This window comes from Crocodylus siamensis, chromosome 14 (assembly GCF_052110815.1).
Source record: "Crocodylus siamensis isolate JL-2025a chromosome 14, ASM5211081v1, whole genome shotgun sequence".
Taxonomy (NCBI): domain Eukaryota; kingdom Metazoa; phylum Chordata; order Crocodylia; family Crocodylidae; genus Crocodylus; species Crocodylus siamensis.
This window is the reverse complement of record NC_143408.1, coordinates 2,107,751-2,126,480: the sequence shown is the minus strand read 5'-3', so window position 1 is coordinate 2,126,480 and position 18,730 is coordinate 2,107,751. Positions and strand designations below refer to the sequence as shown.

Sequence of the window (18,730 nt, the reverse complement as noted above, 5' to 3'; positions counted from 1 at the left end):
CACCGTCTGATGAGCGTTTCCTTCTGCCTTGTGACACTTGGGGCTTCTCTGAGCCTTCGTAGTTTCATAGTTTCTGGGGTCAGAAGGGACCTGAACAGATCAAGTCTGACCTCCTGCCCTGAGCAGGCACAAGGGCTGGGATCGTAATACCCCAGCCAGATATCTGTCCAACTTCCTCTTGTATGTCAAGTGGCTGGATTGGACTCAGCAAGATGAAAGCCTTGATCTTACCTAGTTTTGCACCGATTCAGTCTCATCCTTTCCTTAAGGAAAGGTCTATTTCTCTGGTGTAATCTGGTTTTACTGACCTAGAAGATAACACTCAAGTCACGTTAAACTCTGTGGCTTTATTCAGATGGTTAATTTTGGAGTTATTTGTTGTTCACTAGAGAACTTAAGATTTTGAAAGATGCTCTTAATATCTAAGTTTTCTCCCTCGGGCTATAACTGTTCCTGTACTGTCCCTACTCTTGCTGCTACAGCCAAGATGCTCATCAGTCCAGAAGCCAATGACCGATATGTTTGCCCACTGTATCCAGGGGTAGCAATTTCCAGTTGAGCTGACATAGAAAAGACTTAAATGCACAGAGCTCTGTGGGCTTCTGTGTGTCTGGCAAAGGAGGCTAGCAAGCCGTCCTGTAGGCTGGTGATACGTCGCAGTGCTTTGAATCGCAACGGTATGGGACTGACTAGGGGAGATGCCCGGCATAACCCCAGCGAGGGCCTTGTGTGGCAGGGTTTGAAGGGTAACTAGTAGATGAATGGGATTGTATGAACCGCTGCTGGTGGCGTCACATGAAACCTGGCCTGGCCTCCCACAATAGTGTGCCCCAGCAGGATTGTTTCCCCTCTTGCCTAGCAATAGGAGGGTGGATCAGCAGTCCCCTCGGGGGGGGGGGGGGGGGCAAGGCTGTCTGCTCTAAGCTCTGATCCCAGCCAGGTTCAGTGAACCTTTGGCAGCTGCTGTGTGAAACCTAGTGACTAGGATTGGGAACTCCCCCTCCATGCCCTAAAGTGATGGGGTCTTGTGTCCCTCTGGAAAGGGGCATGTTTGGGGTCCTGTCGTGGTGACGCAGGGATCATGCCTGGGCCTGGAGCATCCCGATTCCTTCGCTCCTGCATTTCAACGAAGTCTGCCTTTATGAGCTGGGGCACTAGAGCTACGCGGCGTTGAGGGTGGTTACCTCGGATGCCGCCTTTCGCGCTTGATCTTGGCATTTGGGGTGAGTTTCTGGGAGCAGGTTGCACTCCTCCAGGCAGGGCTGTGCCTCCGTGGTGGGGAGAAAGGTGCTGTTGCTCACAGAAGGGTCCAGGCTGTCGTGTAAGCCCAGTTCCTGGTGCGAGGTCTGCCTCCCTGGCCATGCTGAACACCTGCCGCATCTGGAGGCACCCGCTTCGCAGGGATGTCAGGGGACAGGTAGTAGATGGCGTGTACTGACGACTGCATTGGGGTCTATGCCCTGCAGGGCTCGGTAAGGGGCACGGTGACCTCCTGCAGGCCAGGAGATGGCCAGTTCTGTTTCCTCATGGGCATTGGCCACGTTACCCATTGCACTGGCATGGTCAGGACTGCTCCCGTGGCAGGGCTGCAAGGCCAGCCACTGCGTGGGCAAGTGGATGGACTTCTAGGCTGCCCCCGGACCTGCGGGCAGGCCTTTCTCACTGCCTCCATTTCCCCACCTGTAAAACAGCCCGTTGATGCCCCACCCCTCCTAAGTGCTTTGAGAGTGACTGAGGTCCAGTGCTGTATCAATGTGGTACTTGAATGTGGCCTCTTCCCCTAGCACATCCTGACGCTGCAGCCTGGTACGCAACCCCTGGCTGGCTGCAGACTCGGCGGCCCTCTGCAATGCCTTCCTAGGAGCTGCTGGCTCCCACCGCCTGCCAAGGGGGCAGCAGGGCCTGCAGAAAGGGACCTTTGTGGCTCTTTGTAAAGAGCCTTTTCATGCTCCACCAGCTTTGTTCTTTTCTGCCGTCTCCTGGATTCAGAGTGTCTGTCTCCTCCCCTTCCCCCCCAGCCTTTCCTCCTTCCTGAATGACTTGGCCTGTCAAGGGGCTTAAATGGTAACAGAGAAACTTGAGGTCTTTGGGAACACGAGAGAGCCAGGCTGTCTAGTGCCAGGGCGTGCCTTGGAGCCAACCCCTGCCACGGAGGGGCGAGGGCAGGCAGTTGTGGTTGAAACCTGCTGCCCTGGCACGATGTTTTGCAGGTCCCTCGGTGATGCCTCCTGCGTGGAGCCCCTTTCCCCTGCCAGGAGAGACCGTTCCTGACGGCCCCGAGAGCTGCGAGACCGAGGGCCGGGGCTGGCCTCGCTGACCAAGCTCGGAGCAGCGTAATCTCCGAGGGGGTAGGTTTGTCCGCTTCCCTAGCACCACCTTCCCCTGCCTCCAACGTACGCAGGGCGTCCCGCGCGCCGTAGGCAGCTCACGTCTCGAGTGAAACGCTGGGCTGCCCGTCTGCACAAGCACAGCCAGAGCTCCCTGGGTTGTCCGCAGCTCCGGGGACCGTCCCAGCGGCCGATGCCCACAGGAGCGAAACCGCGTGACCCGGAGGCTGCCCCGTGCGACCCGGCGCGCTGGGGTCCTGGGGGGAAGGGGGGGCCTGCAGCCAGGCAGCTCTTTGCTTCCCAGCAGGTGTCGCTGTGAAATGCTGCGGGCCCGCCTGCCGTCGCAGAGGCTGGGAGGCTCGGGCAACGTGCCCAGGCAGCATTTGCATCGCAAAGCCTTCTCTTTTCGAGGCGGTGGCGCTTTGTTTAGCAGCGGGGTCGGCGCCTCCAGCCCTTCCTGAGCGGAGGAGGCTGAAACCAGAGCCCATCGCCGGGTTTGAGTTCACAGAGAAGGGCACAAAGTTTCCTAGCAGCCTGCCAGGGACCTCGGTGCCCGCAAGACCCAGGGGGGTCTCTGCCTGCAGCTTCAGGCACTGGCTTTGAAGGGCCCAAGCCTGGGGTGGAAAGAAGATGAAGTCTTCTGGGTCCATGCCTGCACTGGGCTGATCACACAGCTCCTTCCTGCCGGCACTGTGGGCTTGTGTCTGAGAGGACAGTAGCCCCGTGCTGCTGCCGGCTGGGGGAGTTGCCCCTCCTGCTCCTGCACTTGCTTGCACTTGGCGCTGCTTAGCCCCGGTTTCCTGAGCGCGTTTCTGGGCTGAGCCGTCCCTGCGCAGCCCAGGCCGCGGTGTGGCCTGTCACAGCTGGCAAGGCAGGAGGGAGGCCTGGGTTCAAGGCGCCCCGGCCCAGGCGAGCCGGCTGCTGGCAAGGGCGGGCCGTGCCTGTGCGGCGTGCGCGGCACGGCCGGGCGGGGGCCCAGAGAAGGAGCAGGGCACCAGCCGCCTCGGGGCCAGCAGCGCAGGGGCTGCACCGGGGAGAGAGAGAAGGGCACCTGGGGAAAGTGCAGGCCATGCCCCCACCCCGCCCGCCTGGCACCAGGGTGAAGAGCAGGGCCGGGCCGCCCCGCGCAGCTCCGTGCAGCCTGCGGGGAGGAGAGGCGGACGGGGGTCACAAGGCAGCGGAGGGGGACCCCCCCTCCCGGGCAGCGAGGGGCCCGATCCTGCCACCAGCATCACCTAGCCGGGCCGGGCCTCGCACTAGGAGCTGATGCCCGCCCTGTGCCGAGCCGCCGGGGGGGCTCCCCGGCCGGGCAGGGAGGGGGCTTTGTGGGCGGGGGTCTCCTGTCCCCCCCGCAGGGGCCCGGGCGCTCCCGCTCCCCCTCCCCCCGCGGCCGGGCGCTCGCGCCACCTGGCGGCAGGACCCGGCGCTGCCCGAAAAATTCCACTCGCGAGACGCGGGGGGGGGGCGGGGGCGGGCCGCGTCCGCGGGTGCTGCAGGATGCGGGCTCCATGGGACTGCTCTGGATCCTCTCCTTCCTGCACTCCGCCTTCTCCGGGGACGAGGTGCGGGCTGCGCTGGGGGGCTGGGGGCGGCGGCCCCCTCCCCGGGCGGCCGACGCCAGCTGCATGCTAAGCAGGGCGGCAGCCGCCCTGGCGCGGGGAGGGGGGGGGCGTGAGATGCTTGGGAGGGGTCTCCTGCAGGGGACCCCTTTGTGTTGGGAAGGGGCTCGTCCCCCGCCCTTCTGCTTGGAGGGAGCGCGGGGCGGGGGCCCCGGGGCTGGGGGGCTGCTTTGGCTTGGTGGGGCGCGCCGTGGGGGGGAGACGGGCCCGCGGCGGGCGGCCGCAGCCACCTGCATCACGGGGCTTGGGCCCCTGCGGCGGCGGCGGCGGCGGCGGCGGCGCGGGGCTCCCGTTGCGTAACGGGGAGCGCGGGCGCGGCGCGGCGGGGCGGGGCGGGGGGCTCCGGCTGCCCGGGGGCCGCGGGCGCAGATGCTGCACCCCGCGCTGCAGCTGCCCGTCGCCCCCGCCGGCGTGGGGGCTCGCTTCCCGTGCGCGGCTGCCCCCGGGTCGCGCCCGAGGGCTGCCGGCTCCGGGCACCGCGGTGCGGGTGCGGGGCGGGAGGCTTTGTCGTGCCGGGGGGGGGGCTGCGGCGCGCCCAGCACCGCCGCCGCCGCCGCCTCCCAGCCGCCTCGGGCGGCCCGCCGCCGGCGCCACACCGCGGGGCCGCCTCCCAGCAGGGCCGGGGCTCTCGCGGCACTGCCCCGGCGCGCGGTGGCGGCACCCCAGACCCCGGCGCGGCCCTGGGGTGCCGCCAGACAGCCGGGCGGGCGGCCCCCGGGCCGCAGGCCGCTCCGGCCGGCCGTGGCCCCGCCGCCGGCGGGCGGGGGCGGGGGCGGGCTCTCCCCCGGGGCTGCTTTGTGCTGCCGGCTGTCTCCCCCCGGGACCCGGCCCGCTGTCGTGTCAATTAGCGCAGCTGGTAACAACAGGCTGTTTGTTTAAGGCCCCCGGGGCCGGGGCCGGGGCAGCTGCCAGCGCCGGGCGGGCTCTGGGGAGAGGGCCCGGGGGCCCGGCGCGCCGGCCCCCCCGCGGCACCTCCCCCAGCCGGCCTGGGGGCTCTCCGTCGGGCCCGCACGCCCACGCTGTGCAGCAGCCCCCGGGGGGGGGGGGCAGGCCCGCTCAGCCCCTCAGCGTCCCCTGCCAGGGCAGCCTCGGTCGGGAAAGGCGCCGTGCCACGGCCGGGCCGCGCCGATGCGGCAGCGCCGGGAGAGCGGCACTGCTGGGCACGGCCAGGCGCCGCCCGCGCCCCGGAGAGGAGGATGAGCCTCCCGGCTCCCTGCCGCGGTTTCCCCAGCCCCAGCTGCAGGGGCTTCTCCGCGGTCTCGGCCGCCTGGGAGCTGGGCAGCGCTCCCAAGGGCACCGGCATGGGTTCATCCAAATCCTGCCCGGGCCAGCGGGCATCTGCCTGGCCCAGGACGGCGGGTTCTGCTCTGCCCAGATGCAGATGCAGATGCAGCCCCCGCCCGGAGCCGGAGCCGGAGCCGGAGCCGGGCCCGGGCCCTGCCCTCAGCTCCATGGCCGCCGGCGCCCAGGCCGCGGTGGCCGGCCTTGCTGGGAGCCCGGGATGGGAGCATGACTGTCCCGGCTTTTATAGCGCGGCTGCTGGCGCATGATTGGCTGTCTCCGTAGCAACCGGAGATCCTGGACCGGCCCGGGATTGGCTGCCTGCCTTGGCAGCATCTCCAGCGCTTCTCGTGATGGCCGTGATTTATTCACCGTCGCACGGGAATTGCCCCGACGCGAGCCGGTCGAGGCTTCCCGGGCCGGAGCCTTTGTCTCCTGCCAGGGCCGGGGTGTCTGGGCTGGCCCCCGCCCACGCCACGCCGAGCTGGGGGTGCTGCCTGGGGCGCTGGGGGCTGGGCCAAGGGGCCTTTTTCTTCCAGGGCCTCCCCGCACCGCTGGGGGGGCCCGAAAGCTGAGACGCGGGCGGGGGTCCTGGCAGGGGCGCTGGGGCCAGGCACCTGGTTCTTCTGCCCAGACGGAGGACACGGCTGTGGGTGGAAGTGGCTGGAGCCGGAGGGGTCGAGGCCAGGGATGGAGCGGTGGCTGCAGCTGACCAGTGCTGCGAGGAGCAGCAGTGCAGCCCGATGCCCAGGGCACAGGCTGGGGCTTTTGCTTCCCATCCTCATGTCCCCGTGCCTCAGTTTCCCCTTGCTGCCCCTTGGCATGCAGCAGGGGCGGCCTCACCCCCCTGGATCCACGCAGCACCCGATGCGGTGAGGCTGCCCTGCTGTGGCCCTTGTCTGGCCCCCGGTGCCCGGATCTGCAGCTGTTCAGTGCCTCGTGCCTGGGGAGACTGCTGGAGCTGGAGCTGGAGCTGGAGCAGCGAGGCCCGAGCCCGGCCATTGCTGGCCCCGGTGCTCCGGGGAAGGGGCCTCGCGGCGGGTGTGCTGCCCGCACCCATCCCCATCCCCATCCCCATCCCCTGTCTCCACAGGCCCTGGACGAGCTGAAGATGTCTGGCTCCATCGCATCATACGACCAGCTGGTGCGGCAGGTGGAGGCGCTGAAGAAGGAGAACACGCATCTGCGCCGGGAGCTGGAGGACAACTCCAACCACCTCTCCAAGCTGGAAAATGAGACCTCGGACATGAAGGTGGGGCCGGAGGGGGCTTCTGCACCGCTGCCAGGGGGTGGGTGGGGGTCGGGGCCGCCCAGCAGCTTGCAGACAAGGGACAACGGAGAAGCCCCCACCCTCTCCCAGAGGTGTCTGCTTCAGGGCCTGGGGTTGCTCCCATGCCCCCAGCCCTGCCCTGGAGGGGGTGCAAGCCTGGCCCTCACCCCGCACCGGCTCCATGTCTAGGAAGTCCTGAAGCACCTGCAGGGCAAGCTGGAGCAGGAGGCCCGTGTCATGGTGTCCTCCGGACAGACGGACGTGCTGGAGCAGCTGAAAGGTGGGCGAGGGGGCTGGCTTGTCAGGGGAGAGGGCTTGTTGCCCTTTGCCCCGGGCCTGGGAGCAGCCCCCGGGAGTCGGGACCCCTGGATTCGGCAGCGGGCTCCGGTGGGTGGAAGCAGCTGGGGGTCAGGACGCCTGGGTTGCAACCCCCTGGCTCACATGTCACCCCCGCCCCGCGCAGCGCTGCAGATGGACATCACCAGCCTCTACAACCTGAAGTTCCAGCCGCCCGCCCTGGCGCCCGAGCCGGCCTGCCCGGGCCGCAGCCCCGACGGCAGCCCCCTGCACGCCGCGCCGCTCCAGAAGAAGGACAGCATGGGGGACCTGAGCCGGGCCACCATCCGGCTGCTGGAGGAGCTGGACAGGGAGAGGTAGAGGCCCTGGGGGGAAGGGGAAGGGGAAGGGGCCGGTGCGGGCGCGGCTCTGAGCTCTCCATCCGTCCTGCCCGCTCCGGGGCTGCCTGCCCGGAGCAGGGGAATTAGGCTCCCCCAGCTCCTGCCTGGGACCGGGGCTGGGGTGGGGGGCAGCACAGCCGAGCGCCCACCCTGGCTTCCCAGGTGCTTCCTGCTGAGCGAGATCGAGAAGGAGGAGAAGGAGAAGCTGTGGTACTACACCCAGCTGCAGGGCCTCTCCAAGCGCCTGGACGAGCTCCCGCACGTCGAGACGGTGAGCGCCCGCCCCGGGCCGGGGGGTCCCGGTGCCCCGAGCCGGGCGGGCGCCGCTCACGCTCTGCTCCCCCCCCCCAGTTCTCCATGCAGATGGACCTGATCCGGCAGCAGCTGCAGTTCGAGGCCCAGCACATCCGCGCGCTCATGGAGGAGCGGTTCGGGACCACCGACGAGATGGTGCAGCGGGCGCAGGTGAGCGCGGGGCCGCCCAGGCAGTGGGGACCCACGCCAGCCCCTCCCCGGGCCGCGGGCAGCCCCTGGCCGGTCCCTGCCTGCAGCTCCCCCCACCCCCAGCCCCGGCGCCCCTGACCCCTGCTCCGGCCCCCACAGATCCGAGCCTCCCGCCTGGAGCAGATCGACAAGGAGCTGATGGAGGCGCAGGGCAAGGTGCAGACGGAGCCGCAGGTAACGGGCGGGGGCCGGGGGCCGGGGGGGCCGAGGCGGGTGGAAGCAGGCAGGTCCTGGCTGCTTCTGCTCACGTGGAGCCAAGCCTTTGTGTGCATCTCGGCACCGTGAAATGGGCAGTTGCCATGGAGATGAGAAGTAGGCCACGGGAAGGGGGGGATGCTGGCTGGCTCCGCGCCGGCGGTGGGAGCGCCGAGTCCATGGAGCTGCCGCGGGGGCATCTGCCTGGCACGGCTCGCCGGCCCCTTGCCGGGGTGGGGGCACAGCCCAGACCCTCGTATTAATGCCGCTGGGGCTGGATCCACGCGTATGAACCCCGCCAGACCCGAGGCGAGCCCGGGGTGCACCAGGCGACCCCGAAAGCAGCCAGGCTGGCTCACAACGCCCTTGTCCTGCGTGGAGGTGGCTTCCCTGGTGCAGTCGAGGCTTTCTTTTAAAGAGCTGCGCCGCCGTGTTCCCGGCGCACCGCAGCGTCCGTGCCAGAAACCCTCCCATCTCCTTCCAAATACTACAACGGTACTTTTTGATTAAAAAAATGCTGCCTTGACATGACAGCTCCTCCCAAATCGGGGGGGAGCACGCCCCGGCTTGAGTCATGAAAGGAGCTGCCTCCTAGGAGGAAGGCGACGCTAGTATTTTCAGCAGAGTATTAAAATACGGGGTTATTTCTTGCTTTGGAGCAGGGGGTGGGGTGGAGGTCCCTTCCCACCCTCCTTTTCTATGAACCTCTGACTCCAAGAAAAGCCTCTCCATTTCTAGTGGGGTGCTGGCTTTCCAAGAAGGGTCCTGTTGAGCAGGGAAAGAAAGATGCCCGCAGCACCATAATAACAATTGTGCATAAAGAAACTGCCGTGCGATAGGACACAATACCATAGCATCGTTAGGAAGAAAGCCTACAACATCCTAAATCAGGAGGAGGTTCCAATCCCCACCGGACGCTGCAAAACCCTGTGGCTTTGCTATAGAAATTCTGCTTTAAAGCAAAATGCGACAGTACCGAGGCACGCACAGGACTCCAGACACATTGTGCAGCGATAACCTCAGTCTTCCCGTGCCGCTGCGGCGGTGTGCATACCCGCTACACGACACGGCTGTGTTTGATCGGGGCCCGCAGCTGAAATGGCCACGCAGGGCACGTCCACACCTTCATGAATGCGCAGTGGTTACTGTGTGTTTAATTCAGTACCTGATTAATGAAGCACTGACTAGAAGCGGAGTAACTAGAGTTACTGTGCAGTAGCACCGGCGCACGCCCTTTTAGTGCCACTACTGTGCACTGCATGGCAGCGTGTTAGCGTGTGACAGTGTTATTCGGCTACTGTGCACTGGGCATCCCGTGCAGATGCGCCCGCGGTGTTTCTAAGGCCGTGCACGGGGCTCGTCCACGCAAAGGGAGCGTTGCCCCGGCAGTCGCTCCATCGCAGAGGCCCCTGGTTGGCTTTGGAGGCAGGTCATTGCACTGAACCCCCTTGGCCCAAAAAGAGCGGACATCGGTCAGGGTCATTCACCGGACAAAGGAGCTGGAGGGGACGTAGATGGCGGCAGCCCGGGTTGGCTCGCTGGGTGCTCGATGCTGCAGCCAGACAGGCCATGGCCGCCTGCCCTTGCCCCCGGGGGCTGCAGTGTCTCCCAGGCCGGGTCCTGAGCTCCTCCCCGTTGTGTCTGCCCTTGCAGCTGTGCGGGAAGCTGCAAGGCCTGGAGGGCGACGGCAGCCTGGATGTCCCGACGCATCCCGAGGACGGCGCGAGCCACGCGGGCAGCAGTAAGGTAACAGCGCTAGCCCTGGAGGGAGTCCCCGGGCTGGGGGGACCAGCGTCCTAGGAGCCGCGCAGCCTCGGGGGACTTCACTGCTCACGTCCCAAGCCCGGCTCTGCTGCTGTACAGGGCGCCCGGGGTGCTGAGCACAGTGAGCACCCCTCGAGCCAGTGGTTGGCACGAGTGTTAGCTCCAAGGGCTGGTTTGGGGGGTGGGAGCTAGGAGGGGTTTGGTCCCTTGGAGGAGATGGGGTTGGGGGTTAAGAGGAAGGGAGGTGGGTTGTGTGGGGGGATTGCCAATGGAGGGCGAGGGCTAGTGGGGCTACAAGGGGGGCAGGGGGATGCCGTGACCCAGCAGGCGCTTGCCCCAGCAGGTGGAAGTGGTCTTCTGGCTCCTGTCCATGCTGGCGACGCGGGACAAGGACGACATGTCGCGCACGCTGCTGGCCATGTCCAGCTCGCAGGAGAGCTGCCTGGCCATGCGCAAGTCGGGCTGCCTCCCGCTGCTTCTCCAAATCCTCCACGACGCGGCGCGGGACCCGGGCACGCCCCAGAGCCCTGGCGGGAGCGGGGGCAAGGATGCCCGTATGCGCGCCAACGCCGCCCTGCACAACATCGTCTTCTCGCAGCCCGACGAGGGCCAGGCCAAGCGGGAGATGCGGGTGCTGCACGTGCTGGAGCAGATCCGCTCCTACTCGGAGACCTGCTGGGACTGGCTGCAGATGCAGAGCAAGGACGGGGGCAAGGACCCCGAGGGCAGCGCGGGTACGGGGCAGGCTGGTTCTAGTGGCGGGCGCTGGGGGTTTCTTGGAGGAGGCAGGGGAGTGGACCCCAGGGCGGCTGCGTGGGAGAGACGGGCTTCTTGCGTGCAAGGGGGATATGAATACACGCGTGCTGCCATATAACTGTGAGCGTGCACGTCTGTGGGTGTCGGTGCCGGCGTGTGATTTCTGAGCGCAGGCACCCGTGCGAGCAGGATCACACCCCAGCGTGCATCTGCACCGTGTGCATCTGTGTGGGCAGGAGCGTGGGAGGGAGCACGTGCGGTGCCTGGGGCCGTGCGTGCTCTCCTGGAGGGGCGAGCAGACGGAGGGGGTCCGGGAGGGCCTAGGGGTGGTTCAACGCGGCTCGAGCTCTGGGGTGCTGATGGGGCCCCCGGAGTCTAGCCCAGCCCCTCTCCTTGCCCTTTGCTGCCTGGGCACCCGGGACCTGCTGGCCTCACTCGCCTCTGCTCCCCCCGCAGCCCCCGTGCCCATCGAGCCACAGATCTGCCAGGCCACCTGCGCCGTCATGAAGCTGTCCTTTGACGAGGAGTACCGGCGAGCCATGAACGAGCTGGGTAAGTGCCACCCGGCCTTCGGGAGCAGCCCAGACCCAGGGCTGTGCCCCCTGCCTCCTGGTGGGGGGCCGTGGGGGCAATGCAGATGGAAATATTTGGCCCTCCTGCCATGGGCCTGGCTCCAGGGATGAGCCCGCTCTCCTCCCGCACCACCCCAGGTGGGCTGCAGGCTGTCGCCGAGCTGCTGCAGGTGGACTACGAGATGCACAAGATGACGAGCGACCCCCTCAACCTGGCGCTGCGGCGATACGCGGGCATGGCGCTCACCAACCTCACCTTCGGGGACGTGGTGAACAAGGTGCCCGTTTCGGGGGGGGAGCTGGGCACTGGAGGGGCTCACCAAGGGAAGGCAGCTGAAGGGGGTGGCAGGGCTGGCACGGAGGGCACCAGGGAGGGTTGCCCGCATGATCTGACCCTGCACTCATCCCCGTGGCAGGCGACGCTGTGCTCCCGCCGGGGCTGCATGCAGGCCATCGTGGCCCAGCTGGCATCGGAGAGCGAGGAGCTGCACCAGGTAGGTGGGCCGGGGGGTCCCACCCACCCGGGTGCATACAGGGACTGGGCTACACAGTGCACCAGGCCCTTGCACACCTGCGCCTGGACCCAGGGCCACACACTGAGCCACAGGAGGGGCCAGTCCTAGCTCTGGGCACCTCTGGGCACAGCTGGAAGTCTGGGGCTGGACGTCTGGGCTGGGAGCCGCCAGGCTGTCGTGCCTGGGGCACGCGGCCACGCTCATCCCTCCTCCCCAGGTGGTGTCCAGCATCCTGAGGAACCTCTCGTGGAGAGCCGACATCAACAGCAAGAAGATCCTCCGGGAGGTGGGCAGCGTGACCGGGCTCATGCAGTGCGCCCTGCGTGCCACCAAGGTGAGACCCCCCATGCCTGCCCCGGGAGAGGGGTGGGGGCAAAGTCCTGCGTGGGCACACGCAACCATGCACCGGCCCCCCGCCCTCGTGCCACGTGCATTGCACAGGAGGCTGACACCGTGTCTGTCCCGGCCAGGAGTCCACGCTGAAGAGCGTGCTCAGCGCCCTGTGGAACCTGTCGGCCCACAGCACGGAGAACAAGGCGGCCATCTGCCTGGTGGAGGGGGCGCTGGGCTTCCTCGTCAGCACCCTCACCTACAAGTGCCAGAGCAACTCGCTGGCCATCATCGAGAGCGGGGGCGGCATCCTGCGCAACGTGTCCAGCCTCGTGGCCACGCGGGAGGACTACAGGTCAGGTTGCTTGCCCCTGCCCCATGCAGCTGCAGATGCAGCAGGACCAGGGTGGTGCCAGATGCAAGGGTTAAAATACACTGGACCCCAGGTGGAGGCCCTGTCTCTGCTACCCGCCCCCCTTGCCGTGCATATCCGTCTGCCCCGGGGGGAAAATTCCTTCTTGACCCCAAATACGGCAATTGGGCTGACGCTGAGCAGAGGGGCAAGACCCTTCAGCCGGGAGCCTCTGGGTTGACGTCCCAGCAGGAGCACGGGCAGAGCCCGGTCCGCATCCCCAGCCTGGCCGCAGCCAGCACCCTCCTTCCCCCCCGACACATGGGGCAGAAGTGGAGAGGGGGAGTGGGGGATTCTCCCCCAGCCCAGGCAAGCCGGCTGACGGCGCCGCCGCGTCTTGCAGGCAGGTGCTGCGGGATCACAACTGCCTGCAGACGCTGCTGCAGCACCTGAAGTCGCACAGCCTGACCATCGTGAGCAACGCCTGCGGCACCCTCTGGAACCTGTCCGCCCGCAGCCCCAAGGACCAGGAGCTGCTGTGGGACCTGGGCGCCGTGAGCATGCTGCGCAACCTCATCCACTCCAAGCACAAGATGATCGCCATGGGCAGCGCCGCCGCGCTGCGCAACCTGCTCACCCACCGGCCCCCCAAGTACAAGGATGCCGCCGTCATCTCCCCGGGGTCCTGCATGCCCTCCCTCTACGTGCGCAAGCAGAAGGCGCTGGAGGCTGAGCTGGATGCCAAGCACTTGGCCGAGACCTTCGACAGCATGGAGAAGCAGAGCCTCAAGGGCCAGAGCGTGAAGAAGCCGCTGCGGCACATGGAGAGCCTGGTGAAGGACTACGCCTCCGACTCCGGCTGCTTCGACGACGACGAGGTGCCCAACGTCTCCACCGGCGTGGACACGGGCAATGCCTCCGTCCTCTCCATGTTCCTCAACTCCTCCTTCCTCCAGGGGCAGGCCCTGCCCCGGGCCGTCACCCAGAGGAGGGGTCCGGAGCCAGAGAAGGATGAGAGCGGCAAGCCGGCCGAGCCCAAGAAGCCCCCGGCGCCCGCCGACGACGTCTCGCTGGCCGCCGAGAAGCTGGCCAACAAGATCTCCACCACGGTGGCCAAGATTGACAAGCTGGTGGAGGACATCTCCACCCTGCACACGTCCTCGGACGACAGCTTCAGCCTCAGCTCCGAGGACCACGGTCTGGACTGGCAGTACGGCTCTGACGAGCTGCACGAGGCCCGGGCCCAGTCCTGCTCCCCGTGCCGCCTCTCGGACGCCGGCGGCTTCGCCAAGCGCGAGAGCCTGAGCCGGGCGCGCACGCTGCTGCGGCTGAAGACGGCCTACACCAGCCTGTCCACCGACAGCCTCAACAGCGGCAGCACCAGCGACGGCTACTGCACCAAGGAGCACATGAAGCCTTGCACCCGCGCCTCCTTCCTGGGCTACAAGGAGGAGCTGCAGCGGTGCCAGAAGAGGCCCAGCCGCCTGGACCTGAAGAACATCCTCTCCAGCCGGCCCGAGAAGATGGAGCCGCCCGCCATGCGGGCCAAGGAGCCGGCCGAGCCGGAGGCGAGAGACCTGCACGAACGGGCCAAGAAAGCCGTCACCTTCCCCGGCCCGGGCATCCAGGACAAGGAGCCCGCGGGCACGCAGGAGGCAGGGGCCCAGCTCAGTGCCGACCCGCAGGTCCACACCATCAAGCTGTCCCCGTCCTACCAGCACGTGCCGCTCCTGGAGAGCCTGGCCAAGGGCGGCCCCGCCGCGAGCAGCACGGGGGGGCTCCCGGGGACCTCCTACCCCCCGACTCTCCCGGGCAGGAAGCAAGCCTGGCTGCCCCCCGGGCTTCTGCAGACCTCCGAGAGCCTGAGCAAGATCCCGGAGAAGCTGGCGGCCCCGGCCCCGGCCCCGGCCCCGGCCCCGGCCCCGGCGGCGCAGGAGTCGGTGCAGAAGTACTCGGTGGAAGACACCCCCATCTGCTTCTCCCGCTGCAGCTCCCTGTCGTCCCTCTCGTCCGCCGACAACGTGCTGGACGGGCAGAGCCACAGCGAGAACGAGATCGACAGCGACTCCTCCCTGGAGATCATCGAGGTGGACGAGGGCGCCGCGCCGGCCGAGGAGGCCGCGGGCAGGCGGGAGAAGGAGGCGGTGGTGGAGCCGGCCACGCCCGTGGGCATCTCCCAGCCCATCGCCATCCCCTTCGCGAAGCGGGACAAGGTCTTCCTGCGGGAGGCGTCCCCGTCCCGCCCGGAGGACCTCACCCCCTCCAGCTCCTCGGAGAACTACATCCAGGAGACGCCGCTGGTGATGAGCCGCTGCAGCTCCGTCAGCTCCCTGGGCAGCTTCGAAAGCCCATCCATCGCCAGCTCCATCCAGAGCGACCCTTGCAGCGAGATGATCAGCGGGACCGTCAGCCCCAGCGAGCTGCCCGACAGCCCCGGCCAGACCATGCCCCCCAGCCGCAGCAAGACGCCCCTCTTCGAGCTGGGCGCGCCCCCCGAGAAGGAGCCCAGCCAGTTCAACATCCAGTGGGAGAACAACGTCAAGAAGTTCATGGACATCACCGACTTCAAGGAGCGGTTCCAGCTGCCCCAGGACCTGGACTCCATGGTCTACTTCACGGTGGAGAAGCCCAACGAGAACTTCTCCTGCGCCTCCAGCCTCAGCGCCCTGCCCCTCCACGAGCACTACGTCCAGAAGGACGTGGAGCTGAAGCTCCTGCCCCCCTTCCCCGAGAAGACCGGCCTGAACTTCGTGGCGCAGGAGAAGCGGGAAGACCGGCGGGAGGAGCGGCGCCGGCCGGAGCACACCTCCGACGACGACATCGAGATCCTCAAGGAGTGCATCAACTCGGCCATGCCCTCCCGCTTCCGCAAGGTCAAGACCGCCCTCGTCTCGGGCCTGCCCGCCCCAGCCAAGAAGGCCGTGCACGTCCCGGTGTACATGCTGGTGCCCACCCACTCGGCCCTGGGCGTCCCGCGGCCGCTGCGTGCTGCCCCCCGCGAGCTCTTCAAGGACGACGACTCCTTCACCGACTCCGCCGAGGGGACCCCGGTTAACTTCTCCAGCGCCGCCTCGCTGAGCGACGAGACCCTCCGCTACCCCCTCAAGGAGGAGCCCGAGCTCCCGCGTGGCTCGGGGCGGCGGCCGGAGAGGAAGGAGGCCGCGGCGCCGGTGCCCGGGCGCAAGGCGATGGAGCCGCCCCACGAGCCGGGGAGCTCGGGTGCCCTCCCGGGCCGGCAGGCGTCTTCCAGCCACTCCACGCCCACCAAGGCGGGTGCGGGCTACAAGCCGAAGGCCGGCTCCAGCCGGGCCAGCCCCTTCCCCGCCGCCGAGGGGAGGAGGGGGCCAGCGCCCCTGAAGAACGGGCCCAGCCTGGAGCTCAGCATCGTCCGGCCCGGCGGCGCCAGAGCCCGCCCGGGGAAGGAGCCCCAGGCCGACGGCGCCCCGGGGAGCCTGGCTTTCCAGTCCCTGTGCCACACGACGCCCACCGAGGAAGCCGTCTACTGCTTCTACGAGAACGACTCCGACGGCCCGGCGCAGCCGGGCAGGGACGTGCCGCGCGGGCCGGCTCCGAGGAAGGACCGCTGGGGCGGCGCGGCCCCCAGGAAGGAGCCGGAGCCGAGCGCCCGGCAGCTGCTTCAGGCCAAGACCAAGTTGGCCGCCAAGCTGCAGAGCAACCTCATTGCGGACGAGACGCCGCCGTGCTACTCCCTCAGCTCCTCGCTCAGCTCCCTGAGCGACGTGGACCTCTACGAGGAGCGAGCGCCGGCCTACAGCAAAGCCGGGCGGGCGCTGGCCCTCAGCCGGGCGCCGGAGAGAGACCGGGACAGCTCGCCCAGCTCCCTCAGCTTCAACTCGGACGACGACCTGCTGCAGAAGTGCATCGGCTCGGCCATGCCCAAGCGCCGGCGCCACTTGGCGCGGCGCAGGAACGCGGAGCGGAAGCAGAAGCTCAAAGGCGCCAGCCCGCAGAGCGGCGCCGCTGGCAAGGAGCCGCGGCCGGACGAGCCCACCTCGGACCGGGGCTCGGACCTGGACAGCGTGGAGTGGAAAGCCATCCAGGAAGGTGCCAACTCCATCGTCACCTGGCTGCACCAGGCGGCCGCCTCGCTGTCCCGGGAGCCCTCCTCGGAGTCCGACTCCATCCTCTCCTTCGTGTCGGGGCTGTCGGTCGGCTCCACCCTGCAGCTCTCCTTGGACAGGCAGGACAAGCAGCGGGCGGCGAGCGGAGGGCGCCTGGAGGCAGAGAAGGGAGAGCACGGCACGGCCCCCCAGGCGGGCAGGAAGGCGGCCGAGCCCCGGGCCGCCGCGGGCAGGAAAAGCCTGGGGCCGCAGAAGCCGATGCCCAACCTGCCGGTGGTCTTCCGAGGCCGCACGGTCATCTACATGCCCAACCCGGCCAAGGACGCGGCCAGCCCCCGGGCCACGCCGAAGAAAACCGGTGCCGCCAAGCCCGAGGCTCCCGGCAAGCCCCTGAGCCTGAGCCAGCAGCGGTCGCGGAGCCTGCACCGGCTGGGGAAGACCTCGGAGATGCCGGAGCTGAGCTTGCCCAAGCGCAGCGCCACCCCGCCGGCCAGGATCGGCAAGGCCCCCTCCTCCGGCTCGTCCCGCACCTCCACCCCGTCCCAGCCCTCCCAGAAGAAGCTGGGGTCGCCCTCCCAGCTCGCCAAGCGGCTGCCCTCCCCGGGGGGGAAAGCAGGCGGCATCTCTCCGCCGGGCCCCCCTGCCAAAGCGCCGCCCCAGAAGCCCCCGGGCAGCAAGCAGCACAAGACCCAGAAGTCGCCCGTCCGCATCCCCTTCATGCAGAAGCCGGCCAGGAAGCCGCTGGCGGGCCGCAGCCCCATGCCGGTGCTGGAGGAGCAGGCGGGCAGCGCCCCGCCGAAGCGCGGCGCCAAGGGCGTCCCGCCGGGCAGCCGGCTCGGCCTGGTGCGGATGTCGTCGGCGCGCTCCAGCGGCAGCGAGTCGGAGCGCTCGGGCTTCCTGCGGCAGCTCACCTTCATCAAGGAGTCGTCCAGCCTCGTCCTGCGGCACCGCGCCGAGCTGTCGTCCTCCGAGTCCGTGTCCTCGCTGTCCCAGAGCGCCTCGCCCAAGAGAAGCCGGGCCGGCCTGCCGGCCGTCTTCCTCTGCTCCTCCCGGTGCGACGAGCTCAAGGCGGCCAAGCCGGCGGGGCCCAGCCCGCGCCCGCCCGCGCCCCGGGCCCCGGCCAGCGGCAAAGCGGCCCCCGGCGCGAGGCTGCCGAGGAGAACCAGCTCCGAGAGCCCCTCCAGGCTGCCCGTGAAGGCCGGCGCCCGCCCGCCCGAGCCCTTCAAGCGCTACTCCTCGTCCCCCAACATCAGCCTCATCAAGAGGACCGGCAGCCCCTCCGCCGTCCTGGCCCCGAGCTCCGAGGCCTCGGCCCCGAGGGGGAAGAGCGACGAGGCCCCCGCGCCGCCCGCCAGGAGCCCGGCAGGGAGCCCGGGGCAGCCCGACAAGCAGAAGATGATGCTGATGAAAGGCACCTGGCGAAGGATCCGGGATGAAGACATCCCGCACATCCTCAAAAGCACCCTCCCCTCCTCGGCCCTGCCGCTGGTCAACACCGTGGAGGCCGCCCCGGGCTCCCAGCCCCCCGCCCAGCGGAAAACCAGCGACGCCGTGGTGCAGACCGAGGACTTCTCCACCACCAAGACCAACTCCAGCACGTCCCCCACCCTCGAGGCCCGGGAGATGCCCAAGAGCTGCGACGCGGAGGGGCTGGCTCCCGGCAAAGGCGCCGTGCCCATCTCGTTCAGCCACGACGCGCCAGCCGGCTCCGTCGGGCACTTCCCCTCCAGCAGGCACAGCTCCCCGAGCCGGGCCGCCCGGGTGACTCCCTTCAACTACGTCCCCAGCCCCATGGTGCTGCCGACCGTGAGCGACAAATCCGTGGAGAAAATTCAGGCTTGAGCCGCCGCCAGAAATGCGATCTCTGCCTTGTCTCTGGCTATGGGGGGAGCGCCGCAGAGCCCCCCGGGCTATCGCACGTCCACGGGAACAACGCTCTTGCTCATAGGCAAAAGGGGAAAACAGGAAGAAGCTGTTTCCACGCTTAACTAACAAAGGAGGAACTTTTGCATTGATGTGACTGTTGGCCGGGACAGCTGGGGTCCGTTTGGTTTGGGGGGGCAAGACCCTCGGAGCACAGCAAGGGGCCGTTTGCAGTGCGGGAGCCTCCGCGCGCTCCCCCTCTTTTGTGGCCCTGGAGCCTCGGGACGGACCTGGTGGGGCCTGACCCCTCCGTGCTCCGGACAGCTCTGCTGCTGGCTGCTTCCCTGCGGGGTTGGCCCTGCTGAAGGCTTGTCCAGCAGCGCTGGAGCCGCTCGCGTTGCTGGACCTGGGCGCCTCTCCCGTGCTCAGCTGAGCGCCCGTTGTCCACGCACTCGGCAGCAGCCATCAGCCGGCGTCCCGGGCTCCGCAGTGCCGTGAGGGCGGTCTCCGCCCTTTCGCTGAAGCACATTGGGGTTTTCTGCCCAACGAGGGGCTTCCCCGATTCCCCTCGCTCGCTCCCAAGGTCTCCCGGGAGGTGGAGATGTTCAGAAGGCCCCGGGTCC

General features: G+C 68.1%; 1 protein-coding gene across 4 annotated transcripts; it reads left to right on the top strand.

The window, feature by feature from the left end:
• Positions 1–2,235: 2,235 nt before the first annotated feature.
• Positions 2,236–18,238, top strand: APC2 (APC regulator of Wnt signaling pathway 2). Of its 4 annotated transcripts, none has more exons than XM_090027111.1 (15): positions 2,236–2,348; positions 6,321–6,479; positions 6,687–6,777; positions 6,961–7,150; positions 7,337–7,445; positions 7,526–7,639; positions 7,778–7,852; positions 9,527–9,619; positions 9,978–10,371; positions 10,850–10,945; positions 11,104–11,243; positions 11,382–11,459; positions 11,698–11,814; positions 11,951–12,165; positions 12,566–18,238. In XM_090027111.1, the coding sequence occupies exons 2-15, from the start codon at positions 6,339–6,341 to the stop codon at positions 18,084–18,086; spliced, it is 7,374 nt and encodes a 2,457-aa protein (XP_089883237.1). In that variant the 5' UTR covers positions 2,236–2,348; positions 6,321–6,338; the 3' UTR covers positions 18,087–18,238. The 4 variants fall into 4 exon arrangements, with proteins under 4 accessions (XP_089883237.1, XP_089883236.1, XP_089883235.1 ...); XM_090027110.1 differs by lacking the exon at positions 2,236–2,348 and adding an exon at positions 3,685–3,889 and having other exon boundaries at positions 9,981–10,371; XM_090027109.1 differs by lacking the exon at positions 2,236–2,348 and adding an exon at positions 3,685–3,889.
• The last annotated feature ends 492 nt before the right edge of the window (positions 18,239–18,730 follow it).